At 42.1% G+C, this 27,331-nt stretch overlaps 1 protein-coding gene across 1 annotated transcript in view; it reads left to right on the top strand.

Annotated features, from left to right (window-relative positions):
* Nucleotides 1–24,435, top strand: part of LOC126354195 (zinc carboxypeptidase-like) — a 36,692-nt gene extending 12,257 nt beyond the window's left edge. Inside the window, exons 4-10 of the mRNA XM_050003648.1 lie at nucleotides 2,138–2,213; nucleotides 4,072–4,216; nucleotides 7,128–7,288; nucleotides 13,420–13,504; nucleotides 20,861–21,063; nucleotides 22,587–22,671; nucleotides 24,173–24,435. Of these exons, the coding sequence (XP_049859605.1) occupies nucleotides 2,138–2,213; nucleotides 4,072–4,216; nucleotides 7,128–7,288; nucleotides 13,420–13,504; nucleotides 20,861–21,063; nucleotides 22,587–22,671; nucleotides 24,173–24,381 (964 nt within the window). The 3' untranslated portion in view covers nucleotides 24,382–24,435. The remainder of the gene's footprint in view (nucleotides 1–2,137; nucleotides 2,214–4,071; nucleotides 4,217–7,127; nucleotides 7,289–13,419; nucleotides 13,505–20,860; nucleotides 21,064–22,586; nucleotides 22,672–24,172) is intronic.
* The last annotated feature ends 2,896 nt before the right edge of the window (nucleotides 24,436–27,331 follow it).

Consider the following 27,331-nt stretch of genomic DNA (forward strand, 5'->3'; position numbering starts at 1 on the left):
TGCCAAACATAGGTTAACTACAAGATAGTGTAAGTCTTTCTTTCTTCTCATATTATAATCATGACTGTCACTGTTGTTTTTAAACTAGTCCATGTTGCTGAGAACAAATTTTATTGCTGAGTAAATGTACTGTGAGGTATCTTTAAACAGATGCCTACAAGATGTGTGGATATGGGCTCCACACATTACTCTAACCACTTTCTTTTGAGCAGTGAATACTTTTTGCCTAAGTGTTGAGTTACCCCAAAATATTATTCCGTATGAAATCAGAGAGGGAAAGTATGGAAGTATACTATGTGATCAAAAGTATCCGGACACATGGCTGAAAAGACTTGCTCGGGTGCCCTCCATTGGTAATGATGGAATTCAATGAGGTGTTGGCCCACCCTTAGCCTTGATGACAGCTTCTACTCTCGCAGGCACACGTTCAGGCAGTTGCTTGAAGGTTTCTTGGCGAATGGCAGCCCATTTTCCACAGAGTGCTGCACTCAGGAGAGGTATCGATGTCTGTCGGTGAGGCCTGGCACGAAGTCGGCGATCCAAAATGTCCCAAAAAATCTGCCTGCCTGGTCCCATTAACCACAGGACTCGTCCCTTCTGTGACTGTGGCCCCCTTGCAGTGTTTGCTAATAGAGAAGCTAACTTATCTTTCCCCTTCCTATTTTGGTGCGGGCCATGTGTAGTGTATCCCCACCTACCAACAGCATCAACTGGAACAACACTTATATGAGATTTTGCCGGTGTCTGGAGAGTCCTATTCAGCTCTGTGTTAACATGCCTTAAGCAGTATTTACCCAGGGCCGATCATGGTGCTGAAAGACCTCCACAAACCCCACATTTAAGTGCCCAGTTTCTGTTCCTATTTTATTCAGGTCACAGCTATTACTATACATTGGAATCATAGCCAGGCTGTTCCCTGCTCCCCCAACTGTAATTACCTGATATTCCATCTCAAAATCCCTGCACAGCTGACCTAAGTTTCCTGTCACTTGGCTAAGGCTGGCACTCTGTTTCACATAACTTGTGACTTAGTAGCCTTCACCTTATTTCTCCCGAAGCTGCTGGCCTATACCCTTGCTATGACTGCTACCTAGAAGCAGAATTCTTCTTTTTCTATTGTGATTTGATTCCGACCTGTCTTTCTTCTTTCTGCTTCAACCAACATTCAACTACATCTTGATGAGGCCCTTCCTCCACTACTTCAGATAGCAAGCCAAACTGATTTACTAACTGAATTTCTGAAGCTTTTCCAACAGATTCCCTTTCTCGTCCTTTGCTTGCTACCTTTTCCCAGAACCCCGTTTCTTTTTCCCTTCTTAGCCTACATAATTCGAGATACGCGTTTTGTAATTCAGCCTTAAGGATACAAATTTTTGCCTACTGTACAGCCATTTTCTGTCCTTTCTACACAACCTACGTTGCCATGGAAGAACCTTATTATCTTCCCCCATTTTCTCGCCGCTACGGTCCAATGAAACCTTAACCTACAACCTTCACAGAACACCCCCTCCTTCAGATGTCTACGGCAATTACCAAATTTGTTACACATGGTTTGATAGAAAAATTTACACATAATTTACACAAATGCAGAGAATTACTTGACACAAAAGCACTGAAGTTTCATAGCCTGTACTAATACATAACTAAGCGCTAATGTAAACAAACTTTCAAATTTACTTTCGAAAGTTTTAATTAACTACATAAACTCTGTGTGACAGACACGAGTTAACTTTGAACCGCCAGGCTTAGGCAAAAAAATAACGATCTGCACTTTTCCAAAATTTACGACTAAGATGTAAAAAAAAACTAACGTCTATCGGCCTTTAGGAAACACTTATTCTTCGATCTAAATACTCTCATAAAAGCGAAACCTTCAATAGATAACCTAGCGAAGAAACAAATACACTAGTCTAAAATGTAATGTAAAATAAATTAGCTCTTATTTCAATAGTAATCACTTAACTTAGCGAGAGCTTCGTGGACGTGCGTCTACCAGAGATATTAGACTCCGGTGATGGACAAAGAGGTTCGACGACGATTGTGTAATAATGGTTGTCATTTCAATTTCAGCTAGGTTTTTGGTCATACTTTAGTCGTTATATGTTGATGTCGACTAACGTTCTCTCACTTATTACAGACTTATCGACGCTGAACGTCCTGCAAAGCAGTCGAGGGCATCCTTTGGTTGGGACGACTACTACACTGTGGACGAGGTGAGTCGGTACTTTCCGTGGGCTAAGTCGCAAAATAAACAACAAAGATGTATTTACGTATTTAAGAAACTCTCAAGGAATTCTGCTTTATTTCTTTGCAAACAATTTCACAAATTTCAAGTTTAACATGCTACAATAAAGTTACATGCACTTGTGATATTTACGCTGTCGGAAAAAAATTAGTACACCTGGAAAGACGAAAGACGGAGTCGATTTTGGTCCGACAACACCATATGCCACCTGGGGGATAGTATATGTACTGGTAATGGTTCCACCATCGTCCGCCAACAGGTAGCGCAATGGAACAGCCATCTATGTCAATTCTTTAATAGGGAATACTCACAGCTAGGAGTCTCAGCGTAGTGCAAACGTGTGAAGCAAGCAGTGAGCTGTTCCACGGAGACGCACTCGTGCTTTCTACAGCGAACTGGGCGTGTTTGAAGGGGGTCAGACTCTGGCCGTCCGAATGGCAGCGTTATATTCCGCAGAATTGCCACACAAGTTCGACATGCTGCGTCAGTTGTGCAACGTGCATGTGAATATTCTCACACCTATAGACAAGGTTTTGGACACCCACACAACACAGACGCCTTTCAGAATCGTTACGTTTTAAGGGCGGCAGTGTCAGGTTGCACAACCACAGCACAGATAAGAGGGCTTATGAGTTCAGACGTGTCAACGGAAATTGTGGCTAACCAGCTGTTAGCAGTGGGACTGCGATCACGCACACCTCTAGCCCGTCTTCCAATCACTCCACAGCATAGACCTACACCGCTCGCCTTGTGCCGTCAGAGGATCACACGGAGGATGGAATGACGTGCCGTGGTCTTCAGCGATGAAGATGATTTGGTTTCCAAAATTTTTTAGTCTGCACTTGACTGCTTGGGTTGGCTGGTTCTCGCAAAGGAAAGCGGCGAGGGCATAGAATCGGCTGCAAAACCGTGACTAATATAGTTAGCATAACGCTGAGCTTCATGTAAATTGATAAGTAAATAGTAAAGACATGATACAGTACAAATCAGTTCTGGGAGGAAAAAAGGAGTATTTTATAAAAAAATCTACTTTGTCTACTAATGAAGAGAAACGTTTGTTGTAGAGCTGCTTACATAACGCAAATGAAAACGGGAAGAAACTAACAGGTACTGGATAGTACTCTCAGAACTGTCACACATTTAAAACCTTAGCTTAAATACTACTTTGGTAGTATGGCAATGGAATGACGTATTCTGAATCATTATTGCTCTATTGTAGTTGAGCAATGGATCTTAGCCCTTGGTATATCATATCATTAGCAGATTACTTATTAAAGTTTCTCGGTGCGACTATCAACTAAACGTTTTCTATGCATTTAAAACGTACAAAGGACACAATGTGACTAGATTATTAATCTAAAGCACTGAGGAGTTTTTAACCGTACTAATACAGTTTCACGAAGCATGGACGCGTGAACAATAGGAGAGAAAGGAAGTTTCAAGAGGATAACTGTTCGCATCCTATCACTTTAAAGCGGGTTCCTTTATTGTTGTTATTGTATTTCGCTCATTACCATCTCGTTCTCCAATTTATTCGGTAGTTTCACCTTGATACTGGCTACCTGATCGCCTAACATGCTTCATCACTTAACTTACACAATCGCACCTGAGATACTGTACACGTTTTTCTTTGCACATATTTTTTGTTAGATGTTCCTATGTCACCTCTTCAGTCTCACATTTTCATTCCGTAATTTTTGTCTCTCCGTTTAATGTGCCTATCCTCAGTAACCTCCAGTTTCTCCTCCTTCACTTTCCCCACAACAAATACTTCTCATCCCCACAAACACAGACGCCTGCTTTTCTTGTACTGTTCTGCCCTGCAGATTTACGCATGGCTTGACTCGCTGGCCGCTTCATACCCCAGCGTCGTGACTACAGTTGTGGGCGGCAGCAGCTACGAGGGCCGCGAAATACGCGGAGTCAAAATTTCCTACGGCACCGGCAACCCCGCAGTCGTCATCGAGGGAGGTGAGTAAGCACAGGCGTCACGTCAACTTTTCATGCAGTATTTACGAGCCGATCGTTAATGCTTAATCACATTTGTTAGAATTTTAATAGGGGCCCTCATACTGACCACCCATAATTGTACTCGCCAATTCTGCTTTGCCTTACGATGTTCTCCACTCTCCGGAAACTGGCGCCACCGAGGCTAGCCGTACTTGATGTTCACGCCGCTCTTCACGGAAACCTCCATGGAAACTGGCGCCACCGAGGCTAGCCGTACTTAATGTTCACGCCGCTCTTCACGGAAACCTCCATCGTCGAGCGGACACATACTTCATATCTTGCGTGTTACCCTTTGGATGAGTTAATCGAAGCTTAGTAGAACCGCTGTAAATTTTAACCCTTAAGCGTCACTACGGGTCAAAACACGGAGGCACAAGTTTCCCCAGAGAGTGGCCTAGCCTTCCATTCGAACCGCCGGACGCAAGCTTGATAGGTTCCCGGGAATTATGCCGGATAATATTGCAAAAACCGCACAATAATTCAGCGAGGTGTTGGCGCGCAAACGGGGTCCGTCGCTCCCGGCGGCATTTTCCCGCGCCGCGGCGCGCTTCCGCAGACCGCGATCCGTTTCTCCAGTAGAGGGCTCTGGTATTCGACGCCGTCTACGATTGGTCTTCGATGACGTTGTGTCCCCGCTGGCGCCTGCGCTGTTCTATAAACCCAACATATAAATTGGCGAGCTTCTCAGCGACGCGACAGTAGCACCTGAAGATGGCGGGCAGTTGTCTCGCTGAAATATTGTGCGGTTTTTGCAGTATTATCCGGCGTAATTCCCGGGAACCTATCAAGCAGATGCAGCGCCTGGAAAGCCTCAAACAGCACAACAGTACGGAAGTTGCAAATCCAGTGTGATTTTATTCCACAACGTCGTTAGGGGGCAGGAGCTTTGTATCACTGCTCTTGTCTCTCGCATATCTGATTGTTATATCAAACGAAAATTTGACTTTTAATGAGGGTACAAGAATAAAGTAGCCTTTGCTTTATCAGTTTCCGGCCATTAAGTGAAAAAGAGGTTAAAATACCTCTAGGAGACAAATTTTATTTGAAGTTAAATAGTTGGCCGTCCTGACTTACACAGAGGATTTGTCACAAATACACTCACAATGTTTAGTGTGTTATACCGGAAAATAGTTGGGCGTCCTGATCTACACAAAGGATTTGTCACCAATACACTCACAATATTTAGTGTGTTATACCGGATCTACGGTTTTTTATTTTTCAAGCGAGAACCACTATCCCGAAAGTTTGATGCTACAGAACATTCGAGAACGATGGCGACTAAATTGCGAGGTGTGTGGGGAAAGTAATGAGACTGACAACCTTGCGAGTGATCTGGCAAAGCTTTGTTGTTCTACTTGTATAGACCGGTGTGTTCAGATGCTCAGACCGAGTTTCAGATTTGTGCAGCCGTCACGTGATGTTTGAAAGCGCCATCAGTGAAGCTGTGCTTTTGTTTTGTGTTACGAAAATGCAACCGCGGAATTTAGATCAACATTATACCAGCAAGTTTTGCTGTGACTTCTGGACACTTGAAACACGGTTATGGGGAACATTCCTTATCAAGAGCACAAGTTTTTCGCTAGCGCAAATCAGTTTTGGAAATCCGAGAACACTTTGAATATCAACATCACTCAGGGAGACCTTAAACTTAAAAAACCGGCGAACACATCGAACGTGTGCTTGCTCTTCTGAGATCAGGCTGACGATGGGATGATGAGTGAACTGTTAAACTCTTTCACCAAAGATAAGGTTCTGACCGACGTTTTCCGCTCATGAAAAGTTTGTGCCAAAATGGCAGTGAAAAACCACAAAACTGAAGGACAAACGAAGAAACATAAGCGTTGATCTTCTTGAGAGGAATCTCAATGACTACAAATCGTTCACTTGTTTGATCACAAGTGATGAGTCCTGGGTTTTTGAGTACGATCCTGAGACAAAGCGCCAAAGTGAGGAGTGGCACACTGAGACATCTCCTCGACCGCAAAAAACTCGAATGAGCAAAGAAGATAATAGGGATATCGTGTGTAGCTAATTTGTTCCTCCAGTACAAACTGTCAACCAACTATTTTACGAAGATCTCCTTGAAGTCCTAAGGAAAAGGGGGAATCGAGTGAGGCTGGACATTGTAGACAAGTGGACGCTGCACCGTGACGACGCCCCAAGGCACGCGGCCACTGCCCCACGGAATTTTTGCCCTCAAAAGGCATTGCTGTTGTTCTACAGCCCGTCGTTCACCTGATCTAATTCCTTGTGGCTCTTTTATTTCCCGAAATTGAAAAAGTTTTAAAAGGACATCATTTTTGGATCTGTAGGACATTCAACAGAATGTGACCAACATGCTAATGGTCCCACCAATTCGAACCTTTCGGCGCTGCTACCACGACTCCGCCGGTGTATAGCTGCCGAGGAAAGCTTCTTCGAAAGGAATGTTATCTTTGTTTGAAAAAAAATACATAAAAAATCATTGGTAGATAAAAAATCAACGTAATTTCTTTTCTCGCACACATCGTACTTCGTACTCTGTTTGATATGAGAATTAAGACTAATAACAGCACTCCTGCGCCTTTCGAGACATAGTTTCCATCTTGAAAAATCATCAGCTCACCGTCCTACTCAACATACTAAACTTTCCACAGGATCAGTCTCTCGTCCACTTTACACTTACACCTAATTGTTTGGTACCAATTAGAATACTTAGGACAGTCTAAAGAAACTTTGTTACCGTCATTCTCAAACTTAGACGTACCACAGCGTCGAAACGATGCATTGTCGCCTCGGACAGCAAAGTTTTTTCAGTGTTATAAAAGATCTCCCTTTCTTATATTGATTTCCTTACAATGTTGTTGACAGTCTGAGGGTGCGCTGTTTTCAGGCATCCACGCGAGGGAGTGGATCAGCGCTGCCAGCGTGACGTGGTTCATCAACGAGATCCTCACCTCGACCGACGCCAGCGTGAGGAGCATCGTCGAGAGCTTCGACTTCTACATCTTCCCCAGCACCAACCCAGACGGATACGAGTACACCTGGACGGACGTAAGTGGCGTTCTCCTAAACGTGTGTTCATAGACTTTCATGATGAGAATTGACTTGCCATAAAGTTTCTTGTCATTCTTATACCGCGTCAGATTGTTAATGGCGAGGACTGATTTGATAAACATTTCACTGTCAGTCCATCCCGAGCTAGGGATGCGACGTGCATCTAGTTGAAACATCCTACTGTAGTCAAGCTGTGGTGTTCTTCTACTGTTTGTAGCCATGACACTCTACTCCACTTGGAAATCGGTTATTCCTCGATGCCCCACACTGTGTTCTATCAACCTAATAGTTCCGTGGGTAAGTATGTTGTGGTACACTCACTTCAATTATCCGGGCTCCCGACACTACAACTGGGTAACGCAAGGCAACTTTCGGCACTCGCCACCCAGGTAGAAACGCTGTCATCTCCGCAAGGTGAAAACAAGCGAAAATAGCTAGCCTGACTTCATTCGTATGTCGCTTTCGCCTCTACAACATTCTTAGCCTAATGGGTACCACAGGTGCTCTACTGATATCACTCAAAACTTTTCGAGTCTCTCTAATTACTCCAATTAAACATGAAGATGTACTGATATAGTTAATAACTATACAACATTTGTGATAAGCACTGTCGAGAGATCAATTCGCTTGTCGATGGTGAAGTTCACACACGATACATTGCTTACCAACACTGCTTATAAAGAAAGCATATAAGTTCAATTCTTCTACGGTGTTGCCACGTGAAAAGTTTTTTCGGCAACGTAAGACTCGCCATCTTCTGTCCATTTTTGACATATAGTTCCAGTACGACCGAACATTACAGCTATCGTTTTCTGTGCTAGAATATCTTATTTACACATTCGCCGAGTCAAATAACCGACGAACGAAAAGTCAATGCCGGCCGTTGTGGTCGAGCGGTTCTAAGCGCTTCAGTCTGGAACCGCGCTACCGCTACGGTCGCAGGTTCGAATCCTGCGTCGGGCATGGATCTGTGTGATGTCCTTAGGTTGGTTAGGTTTAAGTAGTTCTAAGTTCTAGGGGACTGATGGCCTCAGATGTTAAGTCACATAGTGCTCAGAGCCTATAACACTAAGTGCTCTTTCACTATACATTGACTAACACCTTGCTTAATCAAAAAGTCTTTCCAAATTCTACAAATTGACCCGTTCGCACCAAAATCGAACCATGGACCATTTTTTGATGTACGTCAAGAGAAGCATTTCTTATACTGTTTTAGTGATCGTTATTGGATGGTTAAGTTGGTTGTATTCAGCCCCGTCTGTATGACTTAATCTAACTCTATTCTGCACATGTTAATGTCGTCGATTTACTAAAGGAAATTGTGAACTGGTTCTACATCTATGAATCTAACAGCATGAAATATTTTTGTTTCGGTTCATGCGGAAAGCATCTATCTACAGCAGAAATCTCCGTCTTCAACTACAAAATATCGGAAAACTCATTTTTTAAACAGTTGAGGACTAAAACTTCTCTGATACGTGCTATTTATATAAAAAAAATCTACAGCTACATTTTTTGAGATACAGTCGTTAACATTGTAACATATTTGTGATTAAAGAAAATGTATCCGCTTAGTAATTTCAAATTACAGTTTTCATTTAGAAGGCACGTAATATGACAGTTGCAATGAATTTTTAACAACTCTTACTGTAATGTTATATACATATTTGTGTCTGAAAATAACTTTCAACTGGAATCTTCTATAGACTTTAGAATTACATGCACATTTTAAATACTAACATTCTATCTCAAAATTGTGCGAATACGTTACGATTGCCATTTAATTACATGAAAACTATTGAGAGGATTCATCTTAAATTTGCTGAATATGTCTGTCTAAACATTGTCAATACGAAAATAAGATGTTGCCACACAGTCCATATTATCAGAAAATGTGTAGTTTGTTGAAACTCATCTTGTGCGTTTCATTATCTAGGGACTTCCCATATCATGCCACATCAAATATTGATCCATTTTATGGGTAGCTTGCTCCTACTAATAGCTCTTACACACTGCTCAAATGCTTCAAATGGCTCTGAGCCCTATGGGACTTAACATCTGATGTCACCAGTCCCCTAGAACTTAGAACTACTTAAACCTAACTAACCTAAGGACATCACACACATCCATGCCCGAGGCAGGATTCGAATCTGCGACCGTAACGGTCGCGCGGTTCCAGACTGAAGCACCTAGAACTGCTCGGCCACACTGTCCGCCCACGCTGCTCACAAACAGCTACCAAAAAACAGTTTTCCCTCACCTGCCCCGTTTTTTAATCGAGTTATGCCTTAATTTTATTTTCCCCAATTTGATTAAGTATTTCTTCATTAGTTATCGGGTCAACCCGTGTAACTTTCAGCATTCTCCTGAAGCATCACATTTCAGAATGTTCTATTACCCTCTCGACTGAATTGTTTATCTTTCACGTTTCACTTTTGTACTAGACTAAAAATATCTACATTTGTTGCTAACGCGTTGCTAGTTTCAGAAGCGCATTACTTGCTATTGCCAGCCTGTATTTCACGTCCTCTTTACTTCTACCAGCATTAATTATTTTGTTGGCAAATGACAATACGTCTCTGCTTCTTTCTTAGTCTCGTTTCTTAATGTAATTTACTCAGCATATCCTGATTTAATTCGACAATACTGCTTTACCTTTGTTTCCATTCTGTTGATGTTCCTTTTGCAACAACTTTTTTCAGGACACTCTTTTCGATTCCACTAATAAACAATCTGTGTTTTGGCCTTTTTTCCATATGGTTTCCATCAGACAGCTGATACTAAAATAATAGGAAACGTTATGTGAAAATAGTAGAAAATCAGTTAACAGAATGCGAGAAAAAATATATTTAAAGAGTTTGATTAGTACCTATACATAGGTTTTAGAAAATCAAGTGCGAGATGAATGATTTTGTGGCAAAACCCTCATTTTTAGTTGTGTTATGGCAAGGTTTACTAGGAACTGAGACTTTAGAAGAAACTGCAGAGGAGAAACATTTACTGAAACAAATAGATGCATGAAAATTACGAACACTAACAGCCGTGAATGAGATTGAATTGGGATAAATGGTATAGAAATTGAGAAGAAATGTCTCGGGTTAAGCAGAACATTTCATAATCAATGGCATAGATGATGACAACTTCTAAAAAGAGGGGCGATTTTCTAACTATCGAAGCCGGCTCCGTGAAGCTTTTCAGAATAATCAAAATTTAAATTCGTTGTAACATTGTTTAATGAAGACCAGAATAACTATTTTCGTTAGCGTGAATGGCGTTTTGTATGGGCTGCGATGTTCTACAATTTTTTAAATTTATTTAACTTTGCGACGGGATGCCCTTCTTGTTGCACTGTATCAATTTCCTGAGGAAGGGAAGCCGAGTCCGCCACCTGTTTGTGATTGTACAAACTTTGTTCTGTGTGTGAGCGTATTCCATACAATAGCGTATCGTATTTTCTGAGGCGGAAACTGGAAACTAACCCAACATTTGTCTAAACAAGAGAGGAACACCGCTTTAAAACCACCCTCAGTCTGGCCAGTGCACCAGTCACGGTCTGGCTAACGAGTATCAGAATTACTCTATTACAGTTTAGGAGGAAATCTACATCGTACCATTACACGTCCAGCAAAAATCTGCATCAGATATATTTATCATAACGAAAAAGAATTTGACGAAAAATAGTGAAACGAAGTACCCGCTTAAGGAAGTAGAGGGCTGGAGAATGAGAATGAACCACGAGATGTTCGGTTTGTCTCGACACTTTGATGATGTGCAGAAGACTACAAAAAACAATACGCCAGTAAGAAAGTACAAGAGAACAATGAGTACAGCAGTAGACACACTGCTAGACAGCTGAAGGCTAGTGAAATAACTAAGAATAAGATGAGTGCACAAATCACTTGAAGCCTCACGACACGTGCAACAGGACAGCGTAAAGGTAAGATTTCGGTGGCGCTCTCCGACAAGACCAACACGACACGTATGGTTGGAGAGGTCTGCCTTCACTAACCAGCGCTACGAGCAAGTGCAGGTGTCGTGTTCTCTCCATGTACATTTGGAAGTTAAAAGCGATTTCCATCTTTTGCTACATTACTGCCTGACGGTGAAGGAATGGGAGAGAGTGATGAAACCATTTTTGTTTGTATGAAACTTCATGGGGAGAAAAGGAATGGGAGCAGAAAATCAACAGTGAAAGAAATTATCATGGAGTGTTTGGTTTATTTTCCCTGTAGTTGCTGGAAGATGACAACTTTTTCTGTACAGTATTATCAAATAACTCAGGAGACATTAAAGTCTCGCCTAGGATTACTACCGCGCGATCTAATCAGACAAAACACACTACTTGGAATAGCTTTTGTACTAAAGTGAGAAGTGTAAGGTATACGCATTTATATTAACTGAACAATTATGTTTTACCTTCACATGGAACAGCATGTTACTAAGTTTAATTCAGGTTACGTTCGACTTAAATTTTTTATTGCAATTACTTTTAAGTCGAATGTTTGAGAGATCGCTCTCGGTATCGATGCTGCTGAATAAATTCCTTTCTGTTCTTAACTTGTTGCGGTGTTCTCCAGCTGTCACGTCGTATAATGTGGATACTGATGTTTCTTTATCAGTACCAGTTTACGAGGGCGCGCTGCAAAGTATTGCTTCTGAATTTTTTGTGCTGTTCTCAATATCGGTTGACGTATTGCATGTCATGCGTATTACTTAATTGACTTCCCCGCTTTGCTGATGCAAGGTGCAAATCTCTGCCACTAGAGAGCTCTGAACTGTAGCGTGTAACATAGCAGTGGGTAAAGCAAGTCTGCCTGTGTGTGAGAAACAGCGTGCTGTAACAGAGTTTCGAATTCGAAGAGCTTATCGACGCACTGAACACTCTTCCCTTCAGTACGATACTGCCACACCACACACGAGTGCAGCGACGTCTGCAACAATCCGACACCGTGAGTCCACTGTCATCGATAATCCTGCATAGAGTCCTGATTTGCCGCTATCCGATTTTCATCTGGTTCCAAAACTTGGAGGACACCTCTGAGCGGTTCACTTGGACAGTGATGAAGCGATGCAAGCACAGGTGAGGTTGTGGGTCCGTCAACAAAGTCAAACATTCTACAGTGACAGTTTCAACAAACTGGTCTCTCGTGGGAGAAATGTCTTTGTCTCTAGGGTGACTATTTTGACAAATAAATGTATAAACATGGTGGATAAAGATGTAGAATGTTGATAAACCTTACGAGTTTTCACATAAAAAATTCGCAGGCATTACTTTTCAGCACTCTCTTGTATGTTGCATTCATCGTGCCAAATAACTTTTTTGTTTCGATTTGGTCATACAGCGTAAATATTTTGGCCGTTCTTGCCACGCTGACAACGAATTTTGTGAGTTAATCGTAAGTTGTTTTTCCTCTTCAATGTCTCACATTTATCTTACTGTCTAAATATAATAATGTTGAAGAACAGCAGCTGCAAATTGTTTTTTATAACACTCCTAACCCCACGAACTTTATGTTTTCTGCAGTTCTGAAACTGGAACGAGTGGCAGTATTACCAGCCTTTTCATGATACATAGCAGTATTAATGTCACACTCCAATTCAGAATTGTCTTAACGGAGGTTGAAAGACGTCTGCATACATCGAGCAAATAACATCATTAAAGCAATGGTTCTTTTTTCGAATTTCTCGTATGAGTCCCTTCGCTGATGACTGAAGTATTTAACTTTAAACCTTTGTTTACAAATTCTCACAAGAGTGGTAAATGGTTTGTCTTCTCTCTACTTACTGCTGAGTGTCAGCGTCCCTCATAAATGCTGACGTTCGATGGGTATCGTACCATTTACTGCAGAGAATTCGACTGTGACGTAACACAGACTGGCCGCACACGCTGATTGCCTTGTCCTTTCAACAATCCTGGCAGCCAGTCGATTTGTGTAGCGCGCCCTATTGCAGTCATTCCCATTGTAGACGCTGCAGGGAACGAAGGGCAATGGGAACACACGTTACAGGTTAGAGCATAATGGAGGCTGATCGTGACGTCAGAGCTCGACCTGCAGGGTTCTTGACTGCCTGGTGTATACATGTAATTTACAACGCAACTAACAATTTTTAATTTTTTAATTTTTTAGAACCGAATGTGGCGCAAGACCCGTAAGCCGTACCTGCTGTGCGTTGGTGCCGACCCTAACCGCAACTGGGACTTCCACTGGGCAGGTAAGCGGACACAGCGTAGCAGCTGGGGCGTCGCCGTACATATACTGTAAAATTCTTTAGAGCATTAGATATAGGCCTGGTACATCTTTCTTTAGGAATTATTAGGACCTTCCAGCGTTTTATATGGTCTTTCGAGTCTGCTACGAAATATCACTAGTGGAGATCGAACCCAGTGAAGGCAGTATTCGGAATAGCCTCTATTGTCTGACGTGATGTACTGTAGTCAATTTTCTTAATGGGAAACATCAGTGATATAATGGCTGAAAGGCAAGTACCAGATAGTGATACCATTTTCGCTAACGTACGACAAAATATTATAACTGCGGACTACAGTGTTTAGAATTGAGATTAAGATATTGCAGAACTAGACCTGTTTACAGACATTCAAAGTACATAATATTCCGCTTATAACTAGAAGTTTTTATTATGCATCTGCAATTTCGGCGTTATGCCTTTGTGAATCGTAAATAATGTCATGTCACAGTTCATATGTAAGCTATAGATAACGTTATCTATGTCTCTGGTCACTGATGTTGCCTTCGTTCGTGCAAACTACAACACAACCATACAACGGTACCAATACCGGATTTTAACAAGTCAGATTTTTCCTGAACTTCAGGCTGCATTTTACAAACATTTATGCACGAATCCACATACTGTAGTGTAGGAAAATGTATTTTTATCGTGCGTATAATGTCATATTTACACCTTCTTTGTAATACGTCATATTTCGGTCAAATTTTGCCAAAAATGCGTATGTTTGTCGTATCTTTAAGGACAAAAGAATAAAAACATGATAATGTTGCACACATGACAATGTTTCAAGTGATATTGTCACAACTAAACACAATTATTTATCGGGACTGTAACAGAAAGGGAGCGCATTTCACTAGTCTTCGCTGACGTAAGACGATGTTGCGTGGGCTCGACAAAACGATGTCGAAGCCAACAAAAGCAGCTTCCGACGTAATAAACATTGCACACTTAATAACACTATTCAATTTGAATAGAAACTCGGTCTGGTTCAACATGCCGAAGGTAGAGTGCTCCAATAGCATGGAGTTGCGAATGTTTTTCTTGATTTTGGAGATGGTGTCTTGCAACATCCAATCTGAGAAGCTGAAGCATCCACGCTTCAGGCAGTTGTTGGAGAAGTACGCAACATATTCAGTTCCACTTGAATCTACATTGAGAAAAGAGTAGGCCTATGTATCCGCGTGCTACAAGGAGGTGCTTACTAAAATAGTAATTAGTGTTGGTGACCAAGAGACCTGGGTGTCCACTGATGAAACTACCAATCCAGTTGGGCATCATGTTGCAAGTGTGGTTCGTGGTGTTCTAAAGGATGACGACCCTCCATAATTGTTCCTCTTAACGTGTGAAGCTCTCGAGAGATTGAACAACTCGATAATTGCCATTTTGTTTGACAACTGTACAAACGTACTGTGGCAACACGTTGCGGGAACAGACAACATTTTGCTGCTGGCAACAAATGGTGCTTATACACTACTGGCCATTAAAATTGCTACACCAAGAAAAATGCAAATGATAAACAGGTATTCATTGGACAAATATATTCTACTAGAACTGACATGTGATTACGTTTTCATGCAATTTGGGTGCATAGATCCTCAGAAATCAGTACCCAGAACAACCAGCTCTAGTCGTAATAACGCCTTGATACGCCTGGGCATTGAGTCAAACAGAGCTTGGATGGCGTATTCAGGTACAGCTGCCCATGCAGCTTCAACACGATACCACAGTTCATCAAGAGCAGTGACTGGCGTATTGTGACGAGCCAGCTGCTCGGCCACCATTGACCAGACGTTTTCAATTGGTGAGAGATTTGGAGAATCTGTTGGGCAGGGCAGCAGTTGAACATTTTCTGTATCCAGAAAGGCCCGTACGGGACCTGCAACATGCGGTCGAGCATTATCCTGCAGAAATGTAGAGTTTCGCAGGGATAGAATGAAGGGTAGAGCCATGACGAATACACGCTTCCAATGTGCGTTCAACGCGATTTCGCCAAACACGGATGCGACCACGATGATGCTGTAAACATAACCTGGATTCATCCGAAAAAATGACGTTTTGCCATTCGTGCACCCAGGTTCGTCGTTGAGTACACCATCGCAGGCGCTCCTGTCTGTGATGCAGTGTTTAGGGTAACCGCAGCCTTGGTCTCCGAGCTGATAGTCCATGCTGGTGCAAATGTCGTCGAACTGTTCGTGCAGATGGTTGTTTTCTTGCAAACCTCCCCATGTGTTGACTCAGGGATCGAGACGTGGCTGCACGATCCTTTACAGCCATGCGGATAAGATGCCTGTCATCTCGACTGCTAGTGATACGAGGGCGTTGGGATACAGCACGGCGTTCCGTATTACCCTCCTGAACCCACCGATTCCATATTCTGCTAACAGTCATTGGGTCTCGACCAATTCGACCAGCAATGTTGCAATACGATAAACCGCAATCGCGATGGGCTACAATCCGACCTTTATCAAAGTCGGAAACGTGATGGTACACATTTCTCCTCCTTTAAAGGAGGCATCACAACAACGTTTCACCAGGCAACGCCGGTCCACTACTGTTTGTGTATGTGAAATCGGTTGGAAACTTTCCTCGTGTCAGCGCGTTGTAGGTGTCGCCACCGGCGCCAACCTTGTGTGAATGCTCTGAAAAGCTAATCATTTGCATACCACAGCATCTTCTTCCTGTCGGTTAAATTTCGCGTCTGTAGTGTACATGGTTAAAGCAGCCAAGGGGCTTCAGAATCTCTATCCAGCATGGAGTACGTCACTTGTCTTGCACATGCATTACAAAGATTTGCAGAAGAGGTGCGATCAGACTGCACTGACGTGGACGAATTAATTTCCTGCGGCAAGAAAATCTATGTGAAAGCTCCGCTACGGGTGCAGAAATTCAGGGAACCGGCACCTTCTCTCCCCCTCCCCTGTCAAACTGTTCTTACACGATGGGGTTCTTGGCCTAATGTTGGTGTGTTTTACTACACCAACTACACCAATATAAGGCAATGTTTTGTGAGCTTGAAAGCGATGAACTAAGTGATATAAAAATTGTGAAAGATATGGTTACAGATGCTTTGTTTGGAAACTTGGAGTACATGAATGCCAAGTTTTCAGTGGTATCAAAAGCCGTCATACGACTCGGAGTTTGCTGGTACTTAATAGTGTGACGGCCTGGGTATTGTGCAACAAGTGCAGTGTGAGTTGGGTGGACATCGTGATCATGCGGCTGACGAAGTGAATAAAAAATTGCACGGTGTCCTCCAGCGTAGTCCATGGTATTCTACAATGTACAAAGTCAGTGACAGTCTTTCTGGGAATGGCAGAACCTTCGAAGGCAATGAATAAACGCTGGCCTTTAGTGACCTCGCTGCCTTCAGTCATGCTCCTGTGACGTTCTATGATGCGGAGAGGAGCTTTTCTGGGTACACACCAATACTCAGCGACAACTGTAGACTTGGCAAATGGAAAGTCTGAGATACGCTTTGTGATCTACTGCAACCCTGCAGAAACTGAAGATTGACAGAACGTGTTAACTAATTTGGAACACAGTGTGTAGTAACAACATGGTTTCATTGCTTGGATAGGTGGTGTTGTGGTTTTCACTGTACTTCTTGTTTGTTTCAGACACAAGCAGACATTTCAGAAAAAAATATTAGTTATTTTCAGACACTACAAAATTTAAGTACTATTTTCACAATTTATTCGGAAATGAATTTTGTATTACATAGGATAATTAAAAAAAGTCAACTGGGATGTTTATTTAAGCTTATATAACGTAATATTTTATTTTGTAAAGTCGTATTTATTTAAATATTTGGTTATAAGTGCTTGCATATTTCGCTGTTTTTAGTTCATTAAAATCCGAGGCCTCCTGATAATTTGCATCTTTCCCGTGAAATTGCGTGATTTATTTATGCTTGACAAAGGCGTAATAGAAACATTTACAGCCATACGTGCAAAATTATCTCTTTTAAATAGTTCGTACGGCTTGCGGATAAGTGTGGCATCAAGTTAGGTACAGAGAAAGAGCGTGAGAGTTGTGTGTGTGTGGGGGGGGGGACTATCGAGAGGTGCTTATAGGGAGCAGCGATCAGAATTTTTGATTAAGTTTTTATCTGCATCCATTACCTAATTTTACGTCAACTGGTATTTTCTATTGGTCTCTGCTTCGTGCAGTAGCTGTTCTCTGTGCTGTTCCGTTTGTGTGGGGAGCAAAGGTAAAATGAGTTTCTAAATGCTAGTGTACTCGCTCTAACGACCCTACTCTTATGCTCGTGGTCCTTACGTCTGATATACGAAGAAAGCTGCTGACTGTTGGAAAGTCTTTTTCGCATACCTGTTGTATAAATTTGCCCATCACGGTTTCGCAAGAACAAAGTTGTCTTTCTTTCTCCGATTCCTACTGTCGTATAGCATAAGCTGTACTGACCTGTTACGACAGTAGAGCCGCGTCTATGAATTCTTTTTGTTTATTTGGGTTTAGAGCGGTAAACATAGTTGTTATCAGTGTCTTAGTTCGATATTTACTGATATCCGTAATTGATTGGGACTGCAAACGGTTATGCAATATTCCACAAATGATCACACAATCGTCCTGTATGCTGTTTCCTTTATAGGTGCACAATAGTTTTCCAGAACTCTCCAAACAAAACTAAACCTTCAATTTATCTTCTTTATTACTGATTTCACCAGTTCGTCTCATTACTTCGGAGTATTACTTTTACCTATTTCAACAATTTTCGACATCCACAAGCTTTCCATTAATATTGCAATTATCTGTTATGGGCTTATTTTATTTGTTATGAATGTCATCTTGCATTTGTCCCCGTTTCAGTAATCCTCAAGTATGATGAAGGGATGGTGCAAATTCTACTAAAATAAGTAAGTAAAAGTGTTTAGCATTCTCTTATAACTGAGACAGTTACGAGAGAAGAATTTTGAGGCCTTTTTAGGTGAAATAAAAGAAACAGGTCTGGAAACTAAAAAAAAGCAAAAAATAATACCGTAACATATGAGCACATAGAAAAATAAAAGATATTAGTGAAACGAAGACTAATCTTTGGGCGTTTGTAGAGGTGGTACTAAAATACGCTAACAAAAGAGATCTTCCACTATCTCATGGACGAGAAGATAATGAGAAGTTACAACCGAAAAATTAGAATTAGAAGCAAAAGGAGGAAATACTTTCAGGTGGAAAATAGTGAAATTAGATGAGAAGAACTAAATACATTTGGTGTGACTTAAACAAATATACTTGCAGAATTTCCTATTGGGCTCTTCTTAGTGACAAGTATAGAATACGGGCTTGATACAGTCTTGAGGTAGAGGGGCTGTACATAAAGATGGGAACCCCACCTGAAACGGATGCTTGAACATAAATGAACTTGTTGGCCAAACATGCAGGTTGTGGGATTGTATTTGGCTACGAGCTGCACTGGTGCAATATCTTCAATACGTTGCATGTGTCAGTCCTGTTTAGAATGGTATTGTATGCAGTTGAGTCTGCGTTATGTCGGAGCTAAGTGAATTCGAAGTGGGAAAATCATTGGTTGTCATATGGTTGGTGCTTTCGTAATCAAGGGGGCCGAAGTATTTGGTGTTTCAAGAGTAGCCGTATCGCAAATTTATACCACATGCAAGCGGAAAAAGCCATTAACTAAGTAACGACGCAGACTAAAGAGTGTGTAGAGTTACCGTGATAGACTCTCACTGCTGCTGATAGAGAAGAAAAATGAGAGGTTGGCAGCTGCAAAGTCGTTGCAGAACTGAAGGTCGCACTCGCGAACCTTCTCAGCAGAGAAACAACATCAAGTGATCTCCATAAAGACGCAACTGCAAGGCGAGCTGAAATTCCAAAACCACTCATTAACGTAGCAAATGCCCGTAACAGGAAAACATGGTGCCGAAGCCATAAAACCTGGGTCATGGAGGAATTGAAGATTGTCGTTTTGTTGGATAAGTCTTATTTTACGCTATTTCCAACTTCTGGCCGTGTTTACGTCCCAAAAGTGAAATATGGAGCGAATTCGGTGGTGATTTTGGCAGCCGTGTCATGGTGTTCCATAGGCCTGATGTTTCCTCTGCTTGGTTGCATTCTTTCCAGGAATTATGTGAGCATAATATCCCATGGTATAATGTGTGTTCCCCAATGGTAATGCTGTGTCCCCAAGACGGCAGAACGCCTTTCCGAACAGCTCGAATCGTCCACGAGTGGTACTGAAGCACGAGGATGAATTTCCGCATTTCCTATGCCACCATAGTCACCAGATTTCAGTATTACTGAACCTTTGCGCTGTACTTTGGAGAGAAGGGTGCGTGATCACTATCGTTCTCCATCTCATTACCTCAAATTGCTACTACTTTGCAGGAAAAATGATACAACATTTCCTTGGAAGGTATACAGAAAATGTATTTATGCATTCCGAGAGGACAGGAATCTGTTTTGAAGTGTGGACAGCAGTAATTGTTTATATTGATGTGTATATGCAAAAAAAAAGGTTCAAATGGCTCTGAGCACTATGGGACTTAACTGCTGAGGTCATCAGTCCCCTAGAACTTAGAACTACTTAAACCTAACTAACCTAAGGACATGCACATATCCATGCCCTAGGCAGGATTCGAACCTGTGACCGTAGCGGTTGCGCGGTCCCGGACTGTAGCGCCTACAGTCGCTCGGCAACTCCGGCCGGCTGTGTATATGCACTGAGACGTTATGCTCTGTAATTGACTTCCTGTTTGACGCTCTGTACCTCAATCTTCGGTCGAATCTATGCCATCTATAACCAAAAACACGTGTGACAGTTTTGCACAAGTACTCTTCACAGCATTTCACATATTAAAGTTACACTTCTTCCACAGTCTACGAGCAATGTAATCCTTCTCCATTAACCAGTTAATAAACTATTCTCCAAAAGCTCACTATTTGGTTTTAAAATTTTGTTCAGTTTGCCGCTAGGAACGTGACTGATTTCCCACATCATGGGATAAATAGCAACGATTCTGTAGTCTGATTGGCAAGACATCAAGGTGTGACACAGCATCACCGCTGGTCACAGCCAAACTAAAATTTCATAAGAATGCAGTTTTAATTTGGTTGTGAGTAGTTGCGCGTCCGGATCCCAGACCAACAGCTTGCGTGATGGTGGAAATGATGTGTGAGAATGGGGCTGCCTCCCCAAAACTCGTCTCATACAGAGCAAAAGATAAAAGCAACGCGTAGCCACTGTGACTTTATTTCCAAAACCAGTATTTCACGGTATGTAAACAACTTGTTTGATTAGTACAGCACTGTAGCGCTGATGACTGAGGAACCGTTGGATGTCCACAGAGGAGGGCGCCAGCTCCATCTCGTGCTCGGAGACGTACGCCGGGTCGGAGGCATTCTCCGAGGTGGAGACCAAGACCCTGTCTGAGTTCCTCACCGGGCTGGGCAGCGACCTGCAGGTCTACCTGAGCTTCCACAGCTACTCGCAGCTGCTCATGTACCCCTACGGCCTGTCCAACGTCGTCGCCGACAACGCCGCCGAACTGGTGAGTGGCGCTGCATCTTTTGTTAACTTAAAAAGCTGTTATTCTGGAACAAACGCCAATGTCTCAATAGTGTGACAAAACGGTGGATGTTTTTCTACATTCGGTCGACCTGGAGGGACGTTTAGTTGGATGAAAGTAATGTCCTTTGTTTAGCACGTAAGATATTAGTTAAGTGACGCAAATTTGAAAAACGGTGTGTATGTGTTCCCAAGGCAAAAGACATATGGAACCTAGGTAATATTATTCGTTAGGTACGGAAGTATTCTTGGCTTTTATCAGTTTTCATATAACTCTTCTCAATTAACAATTATTAATTTTCAGTAAGATAGCAATGACACTTGATAGCTTCAGATGTATGAGGAATGAGAAGAGCGAAATGATGCCTCTTCTGGGTGGTAGCTGATTGCTAGGACGCGTTTGTAGGGTCCCCTTAGAATTCGGTTATAAAGCAGCCTAATTTTTTGTAGAGTATTCCATATATGGGGCAATAGTAAATCGTGCCAACTGCAGCATACGCTTATTTGTTGCTAGGACTGAGTAAAGAGGACTATGCAGAATCACTCAGCGTGTCTTTTTTCAGTTTCTTGCAGCAGCCGACACATAACATCTGTGTTGTGTAGTCAGTGTCTACCACAATGGGCCTCGTCCTATGCGCCATACTCATACTATCGGAATTGCAGCCCTGTGTACTCACACTTTTAGAAGAGATGAGACCTTCAGATAACATCGACGAAGTCGTCTTTAAATATCAGAATATTGTGCAAAATTTTTAAATTAATTGTTTTATTTTCAAACAATGAAATCTGTTAACAGTTGCTAGTGCACCCTTTTTTCCGTTTTCAGTCCAAACTGTTTGTTTGATTACGCACATGTTTAGTGCACAATTCATATATCTATTATCATGTCAATTTCTGGACTCTCTTTGATGTTGTGACATTGGCATGGTTCTTCTTGTTCACGTATTTGTCTATGGTTAAACTCATTAATCAATATACCAACTGACTGCTTGGCTCACTTCTGTAATTATGGTGGAATTCGATGCTTCCCAGGTTAGAAGGATGTGATGTCTTTCTTTGGGTTCCGTTAGTTATGTGAACTGACGAGCAGCATAGGTTACATTAATTGTTACATGGTTTGAAGTATTCACGTCGAAAAAATATTCCACCAGCTCTAAGGCGTTGCCGTAATGAAAAATAAAGTTTTCATACTCCTTAATGCGTACAAAAATCTCTACGCATCTGAAACAAGGGATGACACAATTTTAAACTCATAAGTGGAACAGGTGTAAATTGCATTTTAACTTCATGTAGGAAGGCAGTCAAGATATCATGTTACATGGATATATTTGAATAGTAGAAGATGCCAAAAAATCTTGGTTTTGGAACAGAAACTCATAAAAAGTAATAAAATTACGCCCAGTGTATGCCACATGTACACTGATAGTTCTTAAACAAAACGCAGCTGTATGGCCTCAAAAGTACAGGAATGGGTCAGTACTAAGCGGACATTTTCCTCTCTTCCAGCAACAAATGGTTGAGAAATCAGCCCAGGCCCTGGCATCCAGATACGGTACCCAGTACACCGTCGGCAGCATCGTCAACGCTATCTGTAAGTATTACACAGCTTTTACTCGCATGAAGTCATCTATGGATAAAGTCCTTTATGAAGCTGAGAATGTGGTCTTTAGGGGTAGGCCGTATATTTTTTCCATTGTGTTTGTCGATAAGAATATTCATTTATACCGAAGCAATTTGTTCTCTTTCCATTTTATACTTGTAATCAACCTACGACTTCAATCAAAAGAACTGTTCCTCATTTATAAATATCAGAGAGACTATATTTGAAGTAATCAGAAGCAATTAAAAAGTGTAGTCTGAGGCTTTTACAACTATTTCGTCTTTTTACTTCACCAGTGTAGGTACTACTGTTTTAAGTGAGGAAATATCTATCAACGCGTTGCTATTCACATCTTCAGCAGTTTGATACAGAGTTACATGCCAGTATCAAAACTGGATTTCAAGCTCTGAAAGTGCAGTCGAACATTTTGTTATGCATTTCCTTGGCTCAATTGAGTAGGTAGGGCGAAAAATGAAAAACTCGCGTAAGCATTTTAGGATGTGGACTGTGTTTGCCTGTATTTACATATGATCTGAAGTAGTCCTTAACGTGCAATTTACTCACGAGCAAAATATGCAAACGAGAAGGCCCTCTATCATGAAGGAACCAGATATGTGAACGACCATAAAATGGGATAAATTCTGCAATTTACCGTATATTCATGATATGATATTCTAGAGGATATCATTTTCCATTAGAGGGCGTTTTGAACTACCGTTGCGTGACGTGTGGTAGATGTCAGGCGTTTGATCTTTGATACATCGCTTACGGTGCTGCAGATCTCAGGAAGCAATCGTCGTACACGTTATCGAATGCACCTCCTACTTCGCTTCGCTTTGTATTGTGTTGCCCGTTGTTTTTATTTTTTGTTTGGAAATGAGTGAACAGATACACTTGATCCATATGGCTGTTCGAGTACAGCTCCGACGCCCCGAAAAAGGATCTGAGAACGCCATCCGTGTGCGGAAGTGCCATTCACGGGTGTAACTTACCAGCTCTGCGATAAGAGGTTGAGACTTGATCCCCGTACCAGTTTGGTCTAAGGTCCTGACTGATTACACACGCAGCCCACTGCCACTTTAAAACGTCCACACTGTGTCTTCGGGTAAAGAATGGCGATGCGAATGTACATTCAGGCCATCTGTATTGTGTTAATGGAGTTCCCTGCCACCATCCATGATGATAGACGCCGACATGCTGTTCGTTTGCCTGCACTATTACGTTAAGTGTACATACTAAATTTCCTTATGTCATCATACGACAGACGATTAGTAGGTTCTCCGACTTCACTTGCAGACTACATTGCCACACATGTGACATAATCTACCACCCCTGACAGTTATGTCATCATTACCTGAGCAAACTGTGCGTGCATTTACTTCAGCTTGGACGATTTAAAAAGTTTGAGTGGTCAGTGCAGAACCGATGGACCGCTGACTAGTGAGTAGGACCAGTGGGCGGTGGTTTGACTGTGTGTCTGTCTGTCTACCAGACGCGGCAGCTGGCAGCAGCATCGACTGGGCGATGGGCCAGCTGGGCCTGCGCTACGCGTTCGTGTGGGAGCTGAGAGACACTGGCCGCTACGGCTTCCTGCTGCCCGCCGACCAGATCATCCCCACCAGCGAGGAGACCTTCGACAGCATCCTGTCCATCCTCGAGGACGTGCAGGCAGCTCTCCGCAGCAAGAAACAGCTCCACTAGAGACCCTTCTCCACTGACTGTAACCTATGCGAAATAAACTACGTTTACATTAAACATTTGCGTTTTGTCCTCCCCCATTAATACCTTTCCGTATCCTGCTGATCTCCACCAGAACTGTCTTATTGTGTCATATGAAAATAAACTCGCTGGCACAATTGTGGGTACTTTGGTTTGCTCCAGGAGCAGATTGATGGGAACTATTAACATATCAAACATTATTTTTTAAAATAATAAACCACTATTTCACTGTGTATTATTGTATTGTCTTTTGTACTGTCCCGATTTCGGCGTTTATGCCATTATCAAACATAACTATAGAAGCTGTTAGACCATTATCAAATTCATATCTGTTAAGGCAATCCAAAGCAGCTAAACAAGGCTAACACATGTTTTTGAGATGTAACAGTGTAAGTAGTTATCTTCAAATGGGATTATTTACAAAGTTTAAGCGGTCAGTGCAGAACCGATGAACTGTCGACCGCTGCTGAGGAGGACAAGTGGTCAGATGTGTGGTTGTGTCTCTGTGTGTGACATACGCGGCAACTGGTAGCAGCATCGACTGGTCGGTGGGTCAGCTGGGCCTGCGCTACATCTAAAAGAAATGCGTTAGCCTTGTTTACCTGCTTTGCACTGCCTTAACAAATATGACTTACTAACGTTTCTAATGACTTTTAGCATTGTACTTGATAACGGCATAAAGGCCGAAATGTGGGAAGTACAAAAGATAAATATAATAACAAAGAGGCAATGGCGGTTTACTCTTTTAGAAGGTATTGCATGACTATGGCTGAATGCCATCGGTAACTTTTCATATCAAGTACTAGTTCATTTTATTACAATAAAGACATGAAGCTTTACTCAACTATGTACACTACATTTCCACAGAAATATTTTGAGAATTTACAGCTGTCTGTGATACAAACAAATTCGCAACACCCTCCATTTGAAAAATAATCGACGTACTGTTCGTATTAACGTTTCATCTGATATATCTAATACACTGGTGGCCATCTAAGGCAATGTTGTCATCTTGATCGATGACTAAGAATTGTGCCAAGTGTTGCTCTGGTCAGACGTAAGCAGACGAGCCGTTGTGATGGCGTGGAGAACCTCTAGGAGGCGTGACTGGGCCGCCATTGTTTATTCGTCGGTGGGGCAAGCAGCGATTATACACTTCTGTAGTTTTGGCGAGGGGTGCCAACCTTGCTTCGGCACCCCGCTTTTTGGATGACACCACATATCTTGTCTCTCCTGTGGTGTGATCCCGTAGATGCCAGTATGTGAGAATGATACATGACATCCCTCCTTTTAGTCCGTGTCGAAGACATATGGTAGTTAAAGTGCTTCTGTCGTGGGTGCTTCACCCACTTACAACAATCAGTCAAGCACTGATAATGCTGTTTCATGTATTGCAGCAGCCCTATAGATCAATTCGATACCGCCAGGAGCGTTATGCGTTTCGCAGTTGGGAACTGGCAGTAGCAGTGACAGCTGCCAGAGTCCTTTTTTCGCAGCACGAAGTATAATTCGTGTTTTCAGTTAACATGGGAAACATTTAAGGTCTTCGTCTCCTCAGTGGATGGGACGGTTGCGTAATCAGAAAGATAGACTACTTACTATAGAAGTATTATTTTCAGATCAGTTTGAAAATCTGTTTCCTTTTCCTCTTATTTGCGATCTCCGCCTGTGCGGCAGAGTAATAGACTTCCCAACAGTATCATAGTGTGTTTGGAATTATACTAATGTACCTGGAATCTGGATAGATACGCAGTGTACAAGTTAGACATCCTAGAAGAAAGAGGATGAGGGACGAAACGTATAAAAATGCCAGAAATTTGACAAAAAAGAAAGAAATAAATGAATGACATAAGCATGAAACACGGCGATGGTTAGACATGGCAAACTAAGACTCAGCAGCTAAGAAAAAGGTTAGGGACTCATTATGAAGAAGAACTACGTGACACTCGGAGTTATGTGGAAGCGTGCAATGAATTAGAAGAAGCAGAGAAATATAACAGCGACTGATCTGTCGTAAAGTTGCAAAAGTGGAAGTTAAGAACGTCAAAACAGATCTAAGAAAAATAAAAGTAAAATAAAGGCATTCGGCACTGACAACAAATGCAGTGAGACGCTCAAAGTTTCAGAACGTTTCAGAACATGGTGCAACAAGGAGACTAACGTCATTCATCACTCACGAGCAAAATATATTATTTCAGAATGTTATGGAAATCTTGTCTTGAGACAGCCTTGTCCTTTTATAAAAGAAGTCAAATGTAAACTATTGCAAGATACACAATATCTGATCAAAAGTATCCGGATAACGCTATGCAGTGCGAAATTGACCACTAGATGTCACGAAAGGCCGACCCATCAGTATGAAAGCAGCTGGGAAGTGTTGTGTTGTCACTAGAAAAGCAGTAACAGCTAAATGGGTTGTCAGAAGATTTCAGCAACTTCGAACGTGATCTTATCATTGTTGGATGCCACCAGAGAAACAAATCCATCAGGGACATTTCCACCGTTTCAAAGCTGCTCAAGTTGACTGTTGGTAATATGATCGTGAAGTCGAAACGTGACGGAACAACCATATCTAAGGCGAGACCAGGTAAGCCTCTGTACTAAGCGACAGGGACCGTCGGGTATTGCTAATGCAGGTTGAAAAAAATCGCATGGAGTCAGTGGAAGGGCTCACTCATGGGTTCCAAACAGCTACCAGCACTCCATCTAGCACAGTGACTGCGCTTAGGGAGATACAAGAATCAGCCCCAAAGCTGGAGCAGCTCCTTATACTCAGTGCTAAGAGACGATTGAGTTGGTGGAAAGAGCAACACCATTCGACAATGGATGAATGGAAACGAATGAGGTGGAGTGATGAATCACGCTACATCCCGCGGCAATCCCATGAAAGGATTTGGGTTTGGTGACAGCTTAGAGAACATTACCGGTCGTC

Source organism: Schistocerca gregaria, chromosome 3 (genome assembly GCF_023897955.1).
Source record: "Schistocerca gregaria isolate iqSchGreg1 chromosome 3, iqSchGreg1.2, whole genome shotgun sequence".
Lineage (NCBI taxonomy): Eukaryota > Metazoa > Arthropoda > Insecta > Orthoptera > Acrididae > Schistocerca > Schistocerca gregaria.